General features: G+C 33.4%; 2 protein-coding genes across 8 annotated transcripts in view; both read left to right on the top strand.

Moving 5' to 3' along the window:
• The first annotated feature begins 733 nt into the window (after positions 1-733).
• Positions 734-8,395, top strand: LOC128671606 (uncharacterized protein). 6 transcript variants are annotated; one of them, XM_053748251.1, is made up of 7 exons: positions 734-963; positions 1,167-1,323; positions 1,481-1,647; positions 2,355-2,441; positions 3,063-3,342; positions 3,663-3,788; positions 4,419-8,395. In XM_053748251.1, the coding sequence occupies exons 1-6, from the start codon at positions 910-912 to the stop codon at positions 3,785-3,787; spliced, it is 870 nt and encodes a 289-aa protein (XP_053604226.1). In that variant the 5' UTR covers positions 734-909; the 3' UTR covers position 3,788; positions 4,419-8,395. The 6 variants fall into 6 exon arrangements, with proteins under 6 accessions (XP_053604226.1, XP_053604224.1, XP_053604225.1 ...); XM_053748249.1 differs by having other exon boundaries at positions 1,134-1,323; positions 1,481-1,638; XM_053748250.1 differs by having other exon boundaries at positions 1,134-1,323; positions 1,481-1,639; positions 2,359-2,441.
• Positions 8,396-8,547: 152 nt separating this feature from the next.
• Vha100-2 (Vacuolar H[+] ATPase 100kD subunit 2) overlaps positions 8,548-19,847 on the top strand; it is a 28,506-nt gene continuing 17,206 nt past the window's right edge. Inside the window, exons 1-2 of one of the 2 annotated variants that reach the window (XM_053748246.1) lie at positions 8,548-8,683; positions 18,031-18,175. In XM_053748246.1, coding sequence (XP_053604221.1) covers positions 18,059-18,175 — 117 coding nt within the window. In that variant the 5' untranslated portion in view covers positions 8,548-8,683; positions 18,031-18,058. Of the gene's footprint in view, positions 8,684-9,110; positions 9,252-18,030; positions 18,176-19,847 lie in introns of those variants that run through there. The other variant, XM_053748247.1, reaches the window with a different exon arrangement.

The raw sequence follows: 19,847 nt of genomic DNA, 5'->3' as shown, positions 1-19,847 counted from the left end.
AGTTTCTCTTTCTTGAGCGAATGCGAGATATGACGAAACTTTTAAGGTTTTCTGTGAACCGAATAGGCAGTATTACTGAACAATTATCCCGTCAGAGTACAGCACTGCATGTTAGGTACACAAAAGCCTTTTGCTATGTCGATTATTATAGAGTATGTAATTAATCCTTTCATTATGTAAGCATTCGTTTGTGAAAATATATAACAATGTAGCATATTCGGGTGCCGAAATATTGGGAAAAATCGTTTTCCATAAGATAAAAAACTTCGGGGATACGCCGTAACTATGGGATACGCCTCACACTGTAAAATTTTTGAGCTAGTAAATGGTCGAAACTCTGAACACTTCACACGTGAAGACTTATTAAAATATGGACTTCATACAGGTAAGATCTTCAATCAAAATCAAGTTTATATCAGTTTATGACCACAGTGACCAAATAATGCAGAACATAACCTAAAATAGTGTTATTATTTTCGGGATAATCCACTAAATCCTTCCTTTTTCCTTTAAACTCGCACCACGATTGCGTAGAAGGTATTTTTGGTCGTAAATCTGCAACAATATTGAAAATTGGCGCTTTTTGCCTCCATTGGCAATGTTTGTGTACCTTCGTTGTACCAATAGCGCCATCTGCGCTGAGATTTGCGTAATATGCCTTAACTCTTCAAAAAATTAAGAATTGTACGTAACTGTCAAAGTCTGTTTTCCTTAAATAAAATGTAATGTCAAACCCATGTGTTTGATGTTGGTTGATGGAAAGAAGTTTCATTTAAACTTTGAATTGGTTTAATTTTTACTACAAATGCTATGTACGATTTGTATTTAGTTTACAGATGCAATAATTAAAATCGTGTATGAATCTTAGTTTATCATTTTTATAACTTGCAAGTGTATTTGTTTAATTTTATGTTAATTTGTTATTTCATCAAGTATAAAATGTCTATGAATGGATTAAATGTTGTAAGTCCTTCTCCAACTTGAGATTGAGATTCACTAGGTTAAATTCTTATGTTTATATGGTTCTATTTAATTCGAATGTATTTTTTATTATCATGTAATTTCAATTTGATTAGATATCTTTAAAGTTAAGTATATATTATTGTCATGTCATTTAGTTTTCATTTTTGTAGATAAAAAAACTAAATTCTATTTTGTATATGCAGCAACGGTTCTGCCAGGGACCATGTGCATGTATAGTAAAGTGCTATAAATGGGATATCTCTGAATTTATTATGGGTCCATCAAGTCGTTATGCTGTCCTTATTCTAAACAGGCCAGTACAACAAAGTATGGAATTTATGAGCAAATTTTGGAACAATGGTTAGTATATATTTGTTTTTAATATTTTTGTGTCTCACTGCTAGACTCCCCTTTCTGTTGTTTCTATATCTGTCAATCAGATACATTTTCTGGATCTAGGTCTGCCACTGCCGATTAAGTTTATTTAAATATCTAATGAAAATAAATCTTATTACAGCATCAGTAAGAGTAACAGTTGATGGTGGCACAACTCAGTGGAAAAAGTTTCTAAATAACATGCCAGAAGAGAGGCAATTATCCATGAAGAATCCAGACCTAGTAACAGGAGACTTTGACTCAATTCTGCCAGAAGTGAAGGAGCATTTCACAAAGAAAGGTTGTAAGGTGAAACATTTTAAATTTAGGTATTATATCTTTGTCAAAAATATTGACAAAAAATGGTTGAAAGCTAAGGTTTTTGAACCACCTCAGCCATAATTTAACCATCATTATTACCACTAGTACATACATCAGTGAACAGTGTTTAATTTAAAAAATATATATGTTAGGTATTTATGTTGTATCAGTTTAATTTTTAATTGGTTCTGCTGTTTTATCAAATGTTTAGAACTTGGTGTCTTTTAACTGACATTGTTCACACATGCCAGTCAATGTCACATACAAGATAAAAAGTTAAATCATTGTAAACTATGTGTGTCTGAAGAAATAAACTGTGGATGAAACCACAATATATTATTATTACCTCACAATGAAATATATGTATATAGTATAAGAAAAATATATAGTAGTAAAATAAATTTGAATATAGTAAATTTGAAGTTTTTTGAGGTACAGTCAACAGCACACATGCAAATTCACCTGCATGGAGTTCTTGACAGGGTAACTTAAAAATAATTTAATAAGAAGTTTCTATAAAAAGATTTTCATATTTAAAAAAAATCTAACATTTAAAATGTAGGCCCAAAATTCATATTTTGGATGATCATTCATGATCTATGTAATATTCATAAAAATATTAAGTTGCTGTATTTAAAGAATAGAGTGTCACAATATATATTGTAGGCGCTGCAATGTCTCATTTCTTCTTGCAGATAGTGCACACTCCAGATCAAAACCACACAGATTTTACAAAAGCCATTATGGAATTAAATAAACACATCAAACAAGAAAAAATACAGGTAATATACCTAAATAATTTTACATTTAATAATTAATAATAAACTTATAATTTCCTAACATCTATATAATATCTAATCTAAATCCTGATGATACAAGTTGTTGAAGTTGTGGTGGTGTACTGGTTAAGATGTCTGTCAGTGGATCAAATGGTCCCAAGTTCAAATCCTAGTTGTGCCTCATGAGTCAGATCGACCACCACTTGCTTCCAGTGAAGGAAAACATTGCGAGGAAACCTGCTCTGCACACTGGCTGATTATTAACTTGTGTGTGAAATGTAGAAGACAATGTCAAACCACTCTTTTTATAGTGCCAAGAAAGTTGTTATGTGTAATGACCACATACCATCAGCCATGAGGAAATACTCCTATGAAGAGTGATGTTACATATAATTTATATGCTTTATAAATCTATGTGTTTATAAAACATTTGCTCTGTATGTACACATGTTTACTAAATGAATAATTATTATTATGATTACATTTTGTAGTCTTTTTGGGAGTTTCTTTTTGATTATTTTAAGACTTACAATTACTATGTGAATCAAACATTTTCAACACATAACTATTTAGATGCGTTTTTACATTTCCTACATACAAAAATGTTATGTTTTTAATTTACAGATAAGCCATGTGATTGCAGTCGCTCAAAACTCGGGAAGATTAGATCATACACTAGGAAACATCCAAACTTTATTTCTAGTCAAAGAGAAGAATATTCTTTGTCCTGAAGCGAATGTGTACATAATGTCAGATGACTCCATATCATGGCTGCTGTATCCCGGAGACCACATCATCAGCATACCTGAAGTTGTCAGACAGCATAAAAGAGCATGGTGCTCTTTGGTGCCTGTCGGCGAAGCATGTCTGAGTGTTACTTCCAGTGGGCTCAAATGGAATTTAGGTAATTTATTGTACTCAAGTAGAATTTTATATTAATACATAATACATATTATTATTAAGATAAGATTATCTGGTATTCCATAAAACACTAAAATTTATTTATCTAAATATTTAATATCCTTATCATACTTTATGATGAATACATGACAAAACTATAAGGGTTCCGTTTTTGTCATTTGGTAACGGAACCCTAAAAACAGTTCAAAAGTCAAGAGGCTTATTGTTGTTTTTATGGTTGAAATGAGTATTAAGTAATTTTTTATTGTAAGTATTTTACAAAATTCTTGTATCAATGCAGAAATATTTATTTTTACTTTTCAGTTAATCAGTCTTTGAAGTTTGGAGATATAGTTAGCACATCCAATACATTTGATGGATCTGAAGTGGTAAAAATAAAATGTTCCCATCCAATTTTATGGTCTATGAGGATTCCTATGGTAAAATAAAGTAAGTATCGTTGGCAGTCTCGTGTATAATGGCTTGTTTATGTAATGCCGGGTCCGCACTATCTGCAAACAGTTCGCCAAATTTTTGTGGTTTCGATGTACATTCCTATTTTACCTTACGTAAAATAGCTCACATAAAAATGTGCTGTGTATGTTCATTCGCATCGCCATCTGTCTGAGATTGCCGATAGTGTGCATACATAAAAAACAAATCTGTAACTATGACACCACACATGTAATAAAGAACAATTCTTGTTCAATTTCAATGACATAGATATAGCTTTTTCAACATACAACGTCGATAGTTTTCATAAAAGAACTTTCCTGTTTGACGGATTTTGGATTTATCATCCAACAGATCCTGTTTCTAAGGCAACCTAGCGAGACGTTTGTAAGCAATGGATATTAATATAATATGTTAAATGTCGGCTTGATCTGGCTACTACATGTAGTTTTAAAATCTGTGCAAGTTTAATGACGCGTACGTTTCGCTTTTGATTTAGTGGAGGGGTAAGCCTAGATAGCTATGGCCACTCCATTCCAGCAGTACTTATTGTTATGTAGTATATGTATGATACTATACATGTAAGACTAAAACGATGATTATTTTTAATATTTTTTATTTCTGCAGATTAAACGTGAGCTCGAAACAGATTCCTACGAGGTACCTTTATCACTAAGGCCTATTGGTTTGTTATTTTTTTATACATTTTGTGATTGAATACGGGTTTCGAAAATATTATAAATTATATATGTTAACTTCACGCAAAATCTGTTTATATGTTTATTACGGTTGTGTTAATTACTCTTAATTTATTATATTTGCTTGGGGATTAAGTACATAAAGGAATAGCGGTACAGGAAAGGAAATAGGATTCTTATAAGTTCAACTTTTCTATGACTTATGTTTTTACCAGTGATTCAATTTAACATGTTCTCTCCGTAAATTTTAATAGTATGCTTCCAAGATTAAACCCTATTTTATGCTCATTTTTTCCTTAGAGCTGTGCTACTGTAATAATGTAAAGGGTTGCGCCCTAACTCTTTGTCATCGTGAAAAATCGAGAGAGATGATTGACATTTATACGTGTTGAAATAAAGTTATTAAAATATGTTTAGACTAATATCTTTCCTTTCGTAACTAATAACAATACAGTTGAAAATTTACAAATTTTTAAAATCACTTGAATCGGAACGTGGAAACGGTAATTTAGTAGTCAGTTTTGGGTTAGAATATTAAATTCGCTGTTTGACGTATCGATTAATGAATGTTAACTATAACAATTTGAGAACTTCATACGTGTAAACCAGCAATTATCTTATATTGGCTATCATAAACCGAGAATAGCTATAGATAAGGGAATGAGAATGTTACGATTATGTAGTACTTGCGCGCGTGATCCAGCCTACCCTGTAAAAGCCGGCACAAAATGAGACAAAAGATATTAGCGCTCTGTCCTGTTTCTCCGCGTGTATATCTAGTACGTCTTTCTCTTGTATGAGCAAAATGTCGGTGCCGAATAGACGCTGTCTCTCAAAAACTCTGTAGTTTTCTCTGTCTACACTGGCTATCTTTTATACTTTCCAATAATTATCTCACTTGACATCAATTTATGGCCGCCTCATTACCACTTCATGAGTGCTTATGATGGAATAAGCTTCTGTATTCGACATTCTTGAATGAGGTGTCGTTTGTTGTATGTTTTAAAGGTATGCTTTACGGCTACTACCCCTAGATGGCGGTAGAGGTTAAAGTCGTGTTAGATACCTTTATGCTATTATTATAAAAGACAGCAGTGATAGGTTCTCGATATGTAAGAAATTTAATAATCCAAATATATAGACAAGTTCGATTAGACTTACCATTAGGATAAACAGATATTGCAGTTTGCAGTGCGACACAAAAAAGGAAAGGAACACAGTAAAATATACTTACATAAACTTACATAAATTACAATATATAATAGTACACATACTACAAACTATATATTAATAATGTATATGATTTTTTTTATAAGTTAGGTTTTTCTATAACGTACCAAAAAGTCACCATTTTTTGTCAAAATTGACCAATGTGGTAAAATATGTACACAATTCACATCCACATACACCCATATCATATACACACTCACACACAACCTACTTAACCTACTTAAAAATACTTTTTAAAAATATTTTAAATTATAAAATTGTGTTTGTAAAATTTCAATTTTTTATAAGGCATATTAGTCGATGTTTTTGTGACATTTTTTTTCTGTTGTTGGACAGTGGTGTCTGAAAATCAGCGTTATCTCCAACCATTATTGTTGGCGATAATAGAAGCTAAGACATTCCTTTCCTCTTAAACTAAAATATCATAATATGTTAAACTATGTATAAACTAAAGTTAACTTGGCAATAAAGTGATTTTTTATTTGTTTATTTATATATGTGTGTATACTTATCTAGTCAAGATGGTAAATGATCATTTTTGTTCTGATTGACCTGGGTCTGTGATGTTTATCTATATATGAATACTATTATGTTTATGTGTGAATACTATTATGTTTATGTGTGAACTTAATTTGGGGCTAACACAATCAGTGTGATTTGTCCCACCTATATTCGTTATTCAGACTTATTAGGTCAATTTTCAATCACGAAGTATCTTTTGGTTCCTTTAATTATAATTATATATAAAATTTTATTTTATTGGATATTTAGTTAAATATACGTAATAATTTGTTGAAAGTAATAAAGATGGTTGTTAGCAATTAAATTGTGAAATATATTTGTGTATGCTATTTTATTTTTATATTTACATAAATTGGGAATTTATTGGAAAAGTATTTTTAGTTATCCATTGTACATTCCATTAGTTTATATATTTTATATTAATGTAAGGGCTAAGAATATGCTTGAAACTCGTGCTTTAATTAAAAAATACAATGTAAGAGCGTTTACCAACTCAAAAACAGTATTTTTCAAACCCTTTAAAATGATAAATTAAAATTTAAACAATATGATATATCCAATATTTTCGCCATGATGTCTACCTTAATTTAATATAGTAATAGCTTCTATAAGAACTCTTCTAAGAAGAACTTCTATAAAGTATATTAAGTATTTTGAAATGTTCAATAATTTATCGTTATTATATTTTTCCTAAACATTTGAAAACTAAAACTCTTTCAATTCAAATCAGACCGCCTTGACATGCCGCGTTAGACGTTCATAACAAAAAGCGGGTAATTATTACATTAATTAAAACATATTTGTATTGTTGATCAAATAAAGCAGCCAAAGAAATGTCGGCGAACATGTGTCAATACTATGAACCATTTATGTCTTCGACGTGTGACCAATGTTAATTAAACTCATGTTGTGAATTGGTTATTCAAGTGTGATCGTAGTGTTTAGTAGTACTATAATCATGCGACCGTATATGGGTAAGTACCAATCCAAACGACCTTTATCTCGATGCTTTGTTAAAATAAACATCTATTTTTAGCTATCGCTTTTTGTGGCTTAACTAACCCGTTTTATTTTATGCTTACATTATATGTGATGTTCATCTTATTCTTTCGGTAAGAAATATTCCCAAGATAAAGTTGATTTCCTAACTCTCTCTTATCGACGCATGTTCCCGGTTGCGTTTGAGGCTGTGATGCCGCGAAGCCCAGTGCCAGCGTAAAAAAATAACCTTTAAATTTTGAATATACTGCGTCATTTTACAACCGGCCGCTTGCCTGACGTCCAACCTCCTTGGGAATGCTATTGTTTCCTTTCAGCTTAGGCTATGTGTCCCTTAGTCGCCTCGTAAGCCTTGGTATGTTCCTATTTTAGGGCGGAACCACACACCACAAAGTTTATTTCCTAACATCGTTGTTTCGTTAACAAATGTAATTTCAAATCATCAAAACGGGTTTCGATCTTTACGTATGTGAGGCTCCGGTCGTGACGGAGCAATGCTGCCCGTTGTTTACATTTCATAGCAAACACGGCGCGGTATACAATATTTAAGGTCTAGAAGTATATTTCGTGTTTGTTGTTAATTTAACATACAATGTAGAGACTAAAAGTTAATTGTTAGATTCATTTGACAGGTTTTTGTTTTATTTCATATATTCATGTGGGTATTTTAGGCTACGTTTTACTAATTGCATGTATGACAATGGATTACTGTGACTACTTTGTTGTAAACAAGTACTAATACTAATGTACCATTATAATGTGAAAAAATATTCATCATCGCTATGTCCAGGGAGCATTTTGCTAAACATATTGGTCATTATAGCGTCACTACAGTAGTCGTAGGTAAAGACTAGGGATTTACGATTTCCACAAGAAACCTGCATAATTACTGCAATGTTCTACTATGCTATAGGAATTATTAACCGAGAGAGCGAGGTCTACAATTCTACTTAGGGCAAAAATACATTTTCTGTATGTATATATGTTTTTTTGTAACGCGATAACTTTGGAACCGTTACGTAGGTCTGATTTTGATGAAATTTAAAAGGTATGTAGGATCAGTCGATAGCATTTTAAAGTTCATGGGACAACAAAAACGGTTAAGTCGTTTTTGAAATATTAACAACTTTGTAAGAATGTATTGTGTTCGCGAGGTCTAAGTTCGCGGCGAACAACTAGTTGTGTATTTTTATTTGTATTCTGTTTTCCCTTTATTTATGCTTTGCTTAATAAAATTCATAAAATATCAAGTGTCACATTTGCAACTATTTTTAATTTGTGTCAGCGGTAGCGGGCGGAGGCTGCGCCGGCGCAGTGCTACCAACTGCGCGGTCACGAGATCCTCATTTCCTTATCATCAGCTGATACCGGATGGAATTCACTCGCCGATAGATCGGCCACTTGTAGCGCGTTTTTGTTTAACCGCCCGACGACAGATTTAACGTAAGTAGTTTTTATTATATTTACTTCTTTATGTAATTATTATCTTGATTGCTCATTTTGTCGTTTATGGCTGCTAGTATGTTTTTCTCCATCTCTTTTGGAGTTAAACGTGGTCTAGGATTGTGCGTAAATTTCAATCATTTTTTGTAAGTTCTAATGTACTTAGTTGATATAAGTTTATTGTCATTAAAAACTCAAATGACTATTCAAAAACTATGACGATGAATAGATTTTTCTAAGGACGTCTCTCGGGCGTCAATAGAATTATATATTTATCAGAAATTTATGACCTATTGTTTCACGGTCGGTTGGTTGTGAAACAAACGCGAATATTATTATGCCATGCATCCGACTGCATTGCATGTGTCTACGGTTCGAATATTAAATTTAAAAAACAGGGGCCCTGTGTTTTATTACACTAATGATCACATCACGAAGTTTGTTGAGCGACGCCGATCCTTTGGCTCGATCACATGCTTGGCCAAGTTACCAACCAAGGCGACGAATGATTCAGTTTAAACCCGCGCGTACGCCGCGCTGAACGTGTGTTAAACAACAGAATCGCTAGGTACGTCGGTGTGTTCATTTAATTACAATTAAACCTAATAACATTCATTTTAAAGTCGGTTTTTGTGCACGTGAGTAACCATGTCAAATGCATGGGTTTTATTACATGTAGCATTCGATAACAGAGCGTGTCGAATGCGATACCTGAGCCTGCGGCGAATTAAACGGATGCCTTCGGAATTTCTTATTAATTTGGTGAAATTAACTTGTCTTTGCTTAAATTGTTTTCGTTGTCGTCTCTGTAATTTCGTCGAAATTTCACGTCTTACGTATGTTTAATTAATCACCATGTTTACTCATTAGCAAGATTGCTAATGGAAAATCCATGGTCTATTTATAATTAACAGTTCATGAGAATCCGTAATTAATCTTTCAGTATATATAACTAAGTAATATATCGTTTGATATCGATTCCGGTAATAAATTTTGCATGCTTAAAGACTTTCTCACTAGTATGCACCCTTGCGCACCCACAGCTTTAAAAATTAATGGGTTTAGGTTTCATTTTTTATCATGTGATACATTAGTTCCATTCTTTTTGTGTAATATTTTTGTTAACAGCCAGTGAGTGACTAACAATCCCAGTAAACTTATCCCTACTTCAGTTAACATAGCACACTTATTTCGTATCCATGAAAGTATTAACTGTCATTCGTTCTATAATGTATTTCAAAGTTTCAAAGTGCATTTGTTTGAACAAAATAATCATAAAATAAAATATAATAATGATAAAGAAGTTAATCCATATAGAGCAGCCACCTAAATACCATAGATGCTGCTTAGTCCTCAGTTCGCAGAAGGTCACACTTGTTCGCAAATGGTCACTTCATATATGGTATTGTTTTATTGAGAAATATCCTTTACGTGGGTCATGTCCCATTGATGTCATTAAAATCGTGTTATGGCAATTAAAGACATGCTTTGCAGGTTCATTGAAGTCGTCATCATATCGTCAATTTTAGACTAGTGAACGAGGTAGGTACTTAGTTTCTTTAAAATCGAATTTCATAATGCTTTTCTTGTCTTTATATCTTTCTACATTAGTTTTAAAGTTTACCTTTGACTGAGTAAAGTATTATTGGAGGAAAAATTAATGTTTACTAATTAGTTATAAATAAATTAAATGGTTATCATGGAAGCAGACCAAGTTATCGTGGTTTGGGCATGTAATGAGAAATGAAGGGATGGACGTGACAGAAAAGGTGATGTGAATGCAGATGGATATAAGACAAAAACGGTGGAAATAGTGAGGAATGATATGAAAGTCTTAAATGAGATTGTTGTGATAGGGAAAGACGTGCGCGATCCACATTTGAAATGCGATTCGGTAAGGGAATAGAAGGTGTAACCACGTTCGCTGCTGTTCCAGAGTTGACTATCATATTCTTTTATTCGTTTAGATCATCACTCCACATCCTAACGATATTATACATTGCGTTTCGACGCTCTCCAACGATTGTAGAAATTATGATTTTCCCGAAAAGCCATTATCATCATCTTCCTTAGCTTATGCCATTATGTGGTCGGCTCAATACATCTGTTCTTTCCACGATTCTCTTTTTCTAGTTTTGATACAATCCAAAATAATTTTAGGCCTTCCTTTCCCTGTATAACCATCGACTTTATAATTAATACCTTCTTCAGTAAATGTTCCCGGACAAGTGTTGTATCTTGATTTATGACCTGCCTGCCTGACTTCAGCCCTCTTTGGGAATACTGTTGTTATCTGGCATCGGTCAAGGCTGTTTATACCTTCGTCTCATACAATATACTTCTCTTGGTTGCTTCAAAATTGTCAATCTCTTTATCTAAACTATTGCACATTTTTAGTCTTCAAGTAACATCACTCAATAAAGTAGTTATAAAAATTATCAGCTACGTGTGACAAGCGTCTCATTATTTAATTAATGAAGCATGTTGTCATACGAGGAGTGGTATTTTATGAGAACTGCAAAGTATTTTCTGTATTTGTTGTGCGATTGCTTCATACTGATACCGGTGTCCTTATAAAGACAATATTTAAAAAGCTTGCATAGTGGCTCGCCTTTATTTGCACTTAGATACCGAAGTGGTTTTTATTTAAAAATAAGTGAGCATGGAATTAGTCCGGAGAATGTACTCGTACGTAGCTTTAGATCATTTCGTTTCGAACCTTAGCGCGTTCCTGGACCAAGGGCTCCAAATTTCATACGTATGCATACATAAATAAACTTGCGCTTTTGAAGTATGTATCCTTACATATTTTAAAACAAAGCCTGTTCGCGATAAACTCTTAAACTACTGTCCGGTTTTTTCATGCGGTTTTTACCAATAGATAGAATGATTCCTGAGGAAGGTTTAGGTGTATAATTTCTTATGTTTTTTACCAGAGCGAAGCCGAGACGAGCTGCTAGTTTAAGTATATTTAAGTTTGTATCTTTTTATTTAGGCTAAATATATAAAAACATAAATTAAAAAATAATAATAAAAGTGTAGCAATCTGGGTTCCTTCTAGACAAAAAGCTAAGGCCACCATCTCACAAAACATTAATATTTCTTTTATCTGTCTGTTTATCTGTTGTATGTATACTTGTGATTAAATATATAAAAGTAATTGAGTCTGTTCAAGTAAAAAAGTATTACCTCTCCAAGAAGTCATAAACAATGAATGTGACATGAAAAAAAGAATTAAATTGATCGAAACTACTCTGCATGGGTAAAATACCGCGAGATAAAAAATCAAGTTCTCTTAAGAGTATGTCACGTGCTTCTGCGTACATAGATACGCTTCATATAGAATAGATAACATCCACTCTAACTTATTTTAAGTGTTTTATCTGACAAGTTCACATTCATCAAGATATGATTGACTACAACCTGCACTGCACATTCTCCACCTAGTAAAGGTTTTTGATTTACGGATTACTTATATATTTTGTAAATTAAAAAAAAATCATAGCTATCACTGCTTTTTAAATCACTGTGAATACAATTAAGTCTACACTGATTGATGTGGTCATAAATAATTTGATATCTTCAATGTATGTCGCAATGAAGTGACACAAGCATTAACTCACAACCACAGTATAATAAAGATTATTTACTCGATGACGAGTACGCGATGCGCGATGACGGTACCAATTTGATCAAATCAACTCGTGTAATAGACCCTTTAAAATCAACTCATGCAATAAACCTGTCCTTTTATTCTCTTACTACAAATAAACAGATAGGTCCAACTTATTTTTCGAGCTATAAGGAATAGACAACAGACCTTGATGGTTTGAGGGGAAGAAATAAATATATATTGATATAGGTAGGTAATCAAAGTTATAAAAGTTGTTTAAAATATGTTGAAATAATTTAATTTCGCAGCAAAAGAGGCAAATTTAAACCATTTTACTTGAGAGTACCATTGATTACCTGACCATGAATTTGCCAATTGATATCACGTGAGTCTAACTCGCTCATACTACGGTATGTATCTCATCGTGACCTTTGATAACTTCCTATTCTTATTATTTAGATCATAGTGCGGCCGGTCACTATCTGAAATTTTGATTGGAATATTCGCAAAACTTTAATTATTTTTAATTCATTTCCGATGAAAAACTTTTCACACTTCTGAATACGAGTTGTGTCACTTTTTAACGTTGTGTTTTCCATTGTCTTTGCTTTGCAGTTGTTTTATTAAAATTTCCATTCAATAGTAATTCATTTGATTCGATCAATTTCATAAAAGTATGACCGAATAAAATGAAGAAGTGAGACGGGGCATAATAGGATTTAGTAATACCCTAACCCGTTGCATTGTTTAGTCTAGAAACCAAAAATATTGCTTCATTTACATAGCTAACTTGGAAACCAGCGAAATACACTGTAAGTAATAAATCATATCGGCAACGGGGCTCTTGTTTTATGTTTCAACCGAAGCCAAAGTAATTTCTCCAGACGAATGAATTTAAAACAATACATATTATGACAGCCACGACCGGTCGTTCGTGTTACATAGAATTGAGAACAAAATAAACATTAAATACGTAGTTTTGACAAGACATTACTCATTGAGTGGCATCACATTTGTTGGTTTTACAACCGACTTCAAACAATAGGAGCTCGTCAAATCTGCTGCTATCTGGTCTCTCTCATCTCTGCGCATTTTTGGTCGATTCTACATTTGCGAGTATAAAAAGTTAATGCCCAAGGTCCTACTCATTCTTCTCCACTTCGCATGGTCTTCGACACCCTTTAATTGGGAGACCATGGGTTAAAAATATATATTCAATTGTATGGCTTAAATTCTGTTGGTTATTTTAGACGTATCTCTCGTCTCGTCTCCACTATATTTAATTTAGGAGTCTGAACCTTTTAATGATTAGGAACTACTTGTATATATTTTCTCGTTGTTCTTCGTCTATATGTGTAATTTAATCTATTTTCACTAAGTAAACATGGCAGCCTATACAACAACTAATTACTTTTTGCTTCGTAAACTCCAGCAGTATTTGCGTCTTCTCACATTTTATAGCCCGATCGTATCGCGTACACATAAAACGTGAATTTTGATCAACCTATATATATGTACCCGTCATCTCGTCATCGAACATCTCAACACCCTCGTCTGTGGTTGTGCCTCTAATTTTAGTCGGTTTACCTCATCTATTACAATTGTTTATAACCAGCATGCTGCAACGTGGCTTACCTGCTTATTACAAAGTACAGGAGTCTAAAACGGGATCAGAAACGGGAAAAATATTTATGTTACATCCTCCATAATTTTTTGATGTTTGGCAGAAGCGTGTTGTGATTGTCATCACTAGAAGGAGAAAAAAATATCATCTCTTTAAGTATCTTTAGATTCTAACAATAAAGACGGAAACTCTCAACTATTAAATATAAACGAGGAAAGAGGCCCAGAAATAAAATCGGAAACGGTATAAATACCAGCCGGAAGCTGATGTGACGGGCCGGTGGCCTTCAATGCAAGTCCTACCTGTACATGCGTCAGGTCGTACATATATGTATATCACTCGTTGCGTGATACGTGTGACTGCCTCGCCGCAAGATCAACTAGTTGACTGGCTCACCAAATTTATTGCCTTGGAGAGTTGAGACCGATTTGTGGTTCAGAATTGTTGTACACTTACAACAAAATAAAAAAAATGGACATGCAAAACTGTATGAATGTGGCCTAATACACCATACACATATTATATGACTATTACCTATGGTTCCACAGACTAGTGTTTATTATTTGGTAAAATGGTATAGGTACGGCACTTAACATCAAATCATAAATTCATAAATCTAGGGAGGATCATTACAGTTACCATTAGATAGTTTTATAGGAACCCCAACGCACTAGTAATTTTATTATTTAAGTTTAGGTAGTTATGGCAAACTTTTTAAAATGAGCAATAATCACTTGTCATGTCATTACCATTGTAAACTAAGATTCTCGTGGTTACTAATTCAAAAATTCCCGCTTTATCAGGCCATAAAATGAGTGTGTGATTTTCACAACTCATGATAAATATTTAACTTGGCAGCGTAAAACTGAATCAAATTTTTAATTTTTATTGTTCGTAATATCATCTAAGATCAATTCATAAAATGGGTCGTTATCTCTTCGTCTCGTTATTTGCTGTGGATAAATATAAATCGACATAATGTACCATAACATGCAAGGTTAATTAATTGATCTTTCTAGGTTTTACAGGTTCATTCTTCTTCGCATTCGATTATGTTCTATTTCTAGCAAATCTATAACTTAGTGCTACTACCTATTTAATGTTTATTCAGTTGTACGTATTGTACGGGACACATGCTTTCTTTGTTGTTAATAGCGTCGGACGGACGAACCAAATTCGGACAATCTAGTCAGTCTCAGTTAACATCCTAGTGAGTTCCAATTCTTTGAGCAGCAATCTCTGTGATTATTTATTTACATGATGTCATGACACTTTTCATTAGGCCTTAGTAGTGGGACAAAACTCAGTGGCACGAACGTACAATGAATCTGGTTTTCATGTTACTTATTACAATACTCTATTACCTACAATTTACCTACTTAGTTTATAATTATTCAGGTTTAACAGTATAATAGAGAGCTTTCTGATTTGTTTCATTTATTTTCTTTTAGTCCTCGTTGCCTCTCCTTTTAGTATAAAGTTTGTCAGTTCTGTAATGTTTAGTTAAAAAATACACATCATTTTTGATACAATATTTTTATTCGACATTACGATTCCAAGGACGATTCTAGTTTATCTTAGCCTCTCATCACAATAGTGTTTATTTTGGCGTTTATCAATTATTCAAATGAGGACGTCATTCCTAACAATAACCACGGTTTGAGTAGTCGTTAGGTGAGACAATACTCCAGCTTCACATAAATTGTTTTAAGAAATGATTGGAACTTAGTGACTTAGTTAAGCAGATATCGTGTAACACTAAGCTAATTATTGAGAATAAGTGGTTGCGTGTCGATCATTGTAAGAATAAAAAATTGGGCTCATGCTGGCTCGAGTAATTTATTTGTCCTTTGACTGAAAATGAAATTGGTATCTATCTAGGCTGAAACTGGAGGACTAAAATGAAATTTGTATCATAGGTATATAAAACTACTAGTGGCAACGATCTGCGACAAGTGTACGCGACAAGTGTCTGCGATAATAGCCCATTGTATGGATATGAAATGATTAAATTGCATATCGATGCACTCATTAGAAATTAAACTAGCTTGAAATAGTGGCATGACAGATACGTGTTTTTTTACTTTAAAAATTTACATTTCGAACTTCAACTGTTCATTGTATTACTTCTCAAGTTTTTATATGAACTGTTACTTAATAGAACTCAACAGCGGTCAGAGAAAGACGTTTGGACAAAAAATGGCGCAGTCTCTAGGCGCAGCGGCAAAAACACGCGGCCTTGTAGTTGACCGCGAATTCAATTCCTGCTTCACTGGCTGGGAACGTTATTGTGATGATGATACTTATTTTTTTGCTGCAATACCTTGGTGTTATCAGAATAGTTTTATTTGTCAAGTAAATCGTAAATAGGTAGGTAGATATGAAGTTAGTCTGCTTGCAACGATATTCGCAATCATATAAAGATTGGCAGAAAATATGACATGTATAATTTATACGTCCAGGAAAATATGAATCATGTATTTTAAAATGATACAAAGTCCGTAACATGCAAATTATTACAGATGAATTCTAAGTATTTGAAGGTTGTCCAAATGTCCTCTCTGTTCATCAGTAATGAGTACACATTTTTTTTATCTTTTTGCTCTATGCTTATATTAATTGCGTCAATTAGCGCAGCTGCGCTATATATTTTGTGATTGTCTGTCTTGTTTAAAATTGTTTGCTTTTTAAGGCGCACCCGCTTCGCACCGAATCAGAAACATAGTTATTCCGTCACGCTTCGCACACACTACTCGTTAAAAAAATAAAAGCTGATAACTACGCTCAACTCGACATGTCCATATTGACTGAATACTCACAGAAATTGAATAGGTGCCTGACATTCGTGACTAATTTGTCAATCATAAATAGGTTAGCATGTTATAAAGTGCAGCTCAATGACATCACACGTAGTGATAAGTTTTGCAATCATTTTCTTAGCCTTGTCTCGCACTGGAAGTAGGTCCAGATGTGACCAATGAATTGTTATTATAATTATTGTATTGACAGATGTGTAAAATTGATATGGACGAGGTAGCCATTGGTGGGGACAATGCTTTATGATCGTGAACAAGACCATGACAAGGCCAGGGTGGCCTAATAGAATTTAATGAGTAGAAATTTTATTTGTTCAATGCAATATTTGGCGATGCAATGATGTTATAAATTAGCTGTAGTTCGCGGATTCACTTGTGTAAGAATTCAGGATGCGGAATAACCACATCCCTCTTCTTGAATATGGCTCAAGTATATTTAAAATCCGACTGGTATCTCCAAAGATTACCATGATTAAATGATTCAGCTTTATTATATTAGTTACATAAGCACGTTGTTACGGAAGTACAGATTTACACAGAACATTTTACAAAAGAAACAGTTCTGTCATGTAAGTATTTACTAGAAAATATCCCTCCGTCACGCTCGCACCTAACACTAATCAAATTTTCCTGTGCTGTGGTAATTATTTATTAATTGTTTGTAAATTGCTGATAATTAGTATCAAGTGCATACCTTAGGTATATCTTTATTATATTAGGTATGATACTAACACGTGGTTCTAATTTGTAGTACTTACCTATTATAATGTTTGTAGCGAGGAGAATCAGTTTGCGGTGCGCTAGTTTTCCTTGTTTTATATACGTCTCTGAATACAAATTTGGAACAAACGAATTGCAGGCTGGTAGGTGTCTAAAGAACACCTTTATTCATGTAAATGTGTTTGAAGCACTAAATGTATTTGTTCTTTCCTTTGAGATTTTTTATGCCGGCTCCACACTATCGCTGAATACTTCGCCGAACTTTTTTACTTGCAAAAAATATTACTGGTCCTTTTTATTGTGGTAAATAAAAACAATCGTACGTGTCAACGTTCATGCATTCGCGTTAGCGTTCAACGATAGTGTGGAGCGGCCATAGATAAAATAAATATATATTAATTTTATCTATGGGAGCGGTATTAGGGTTCGGTAACGGTTCGCAAACGGCAAAAATGGAAACCATATGTATACCTATACTTATATCATATTTTTCACAATAAATTATCCATTTTGTAATTTATAAATTATCCAATTGTAAATTTTGTATTCATAGCAAATATTTCCTATTTTTCAGAACGACGCACACATAGAGTGGAAACAGGATGGGGGCGATGTTCAGAAGCGAGGAGATGGCCTTGTGCCAGCTCTTCATACAGCCGGAGGCGGCCTATACCTCCGTCTCGGAGCTCGGCGAGGCTGGCACGGTGCAGTTTAGAGACGTGAGTACTGCTTTACTCTCTCTCTTACTCAATAACACAAGTGTGGTAGTTCGATGTTTAGAAGACAGGAGGAGGAAGTTCAGCCGGAGACGCAAGTTCTTAAAGATTTCATCTACCAGGCGACGACATAAATCAAAATCAAATCATTTATTCAGAAATTAGGCCTTCACAGGCAATTTTTCACGTCATAGCTTTGGTAAATATCATTTAATTTAGAAAATTAAATGATATTTACCAAAGCTACAAACTACTAGCATTTCGGAAAGACCAATACTGAGAAGAAATGCCGAAAGAAACTCATTCAAACAGTGTTGGTCCCTATTATGCCAGAAGGGATTACAATTTTTTTAATATAAATAAACATAGATATAAAGATACCTAGAACAACACATAAAAAATGCAATATCAAACACGCCAACTTCGTTGATAAATATATCCGTTTCAAAGTATTAAACTATGGAATACAAAATAATTAGACAAATTAGGAGAGATTTCAAAAAAATATAAATATCCGATTACTGTGGCGGAGAGCGCGAAGTTTTTGTTCTGTTTGCTAGATTTTTCACTTCCAAATTTAAAGCCTGTTCCATACCTTAACATACACAGTCGCATTCATATGTAAGTGATTATTTAAGGAAAACGTTTTAAACGTCAGGATATTAAGCACGCCTTTGTTTTAAAGAGAGTCACGCACAACGTCAGTTACTAAGTATTTCATATGTTACGTTACAATGTGGCATTTGACATGCTCTTCAAATGAATTCCTAAGCCTGCACAAACAAAGGTGTAACTAATTTGATTTTACGGTTTAGAAACCCATATCTAATAGCAGAAACCTGGAATTAGTTAAGAGATTTTCTGTCAATGTTTATGTTATTTCATTTAAAATGGAAGAAATCTTCCTTTTAAAGTACTTTTTAGCTATAGACATAAGCAAGCCCTATCGTACCCTATAAAAGCAAATCATTACAGGTGATAGTTAAAATACATTGGATTAGTTAAAACGGTTTGTGCTCAGTTATGACTCCATATTTATATGTAACTCACTTCGTGAGGATATAAGTTAATATTAATATTCTTAATGAAGAGTCACTTAGATTTTGTTCAATTTGAATTTATTCACTGTGTTTTTAAATTAATGTTGTTTCATTTCTTATTATCCGGTGGCCCTGTAAACAGTGGCGACTTTTCCCCTTTATTTTTTTGCAATGACTCATCCGCACGAGCGCTTTGCGCTGTTAAAAAAGTTTTGCTATGGAAAATACGACTTGATGAAAATACCATGTAATTGTTCACCCGTTAGCGCATTTTTATCGTAGGTACATATATTAGAGGTTCTAGAGTCTGCTTGGGTAAAACCATAAAATAGCCTATATCATAATAAAAAAAGTAGCCTATGTTATTCCTGAAGGTTTCGTCTCTGTGCTATGCTGAAGGTTTCATCAAAATCGGTCCAGTGGTTATTGAGTTTATTCATGTTACACAAGAAACAAATAATACAAATCAGTATAATATTAGTATGGATTGAGCGGTGAGCGTTGGACAGCAGGTTGAATGTTGAATAATATGTCATTTATACATAATAATATGTGTGGAAAGCGTTTTCAATGCGTCAATGTTGAAAGCTTATTTAACTCTCGTGCGAACGAGGTCTAAAGTGTTTATATCCAGT

The sequence above is a fragment of the Plodia interpunctella genome, chromosome 7, assembly GCF_027563975.2.
Source record: "Plodia interpunctella isolate USDA-ARS_2022_Savannah chromosome 7, ilPloInte3.2, whole genome shotgun sequence".
NCBI classification, from domain to species: Eukaryota; Metazoa; Arthropoda; class Insecta; order Lepidoptera; family Pyralidae; genus Plodia; species Plodia interpunctella.
The sequence above is the reverse complement of the archived record's forward strand: the minus strand, read 5'-3'. Positions and strand labels throughout refer to the sequence as shown.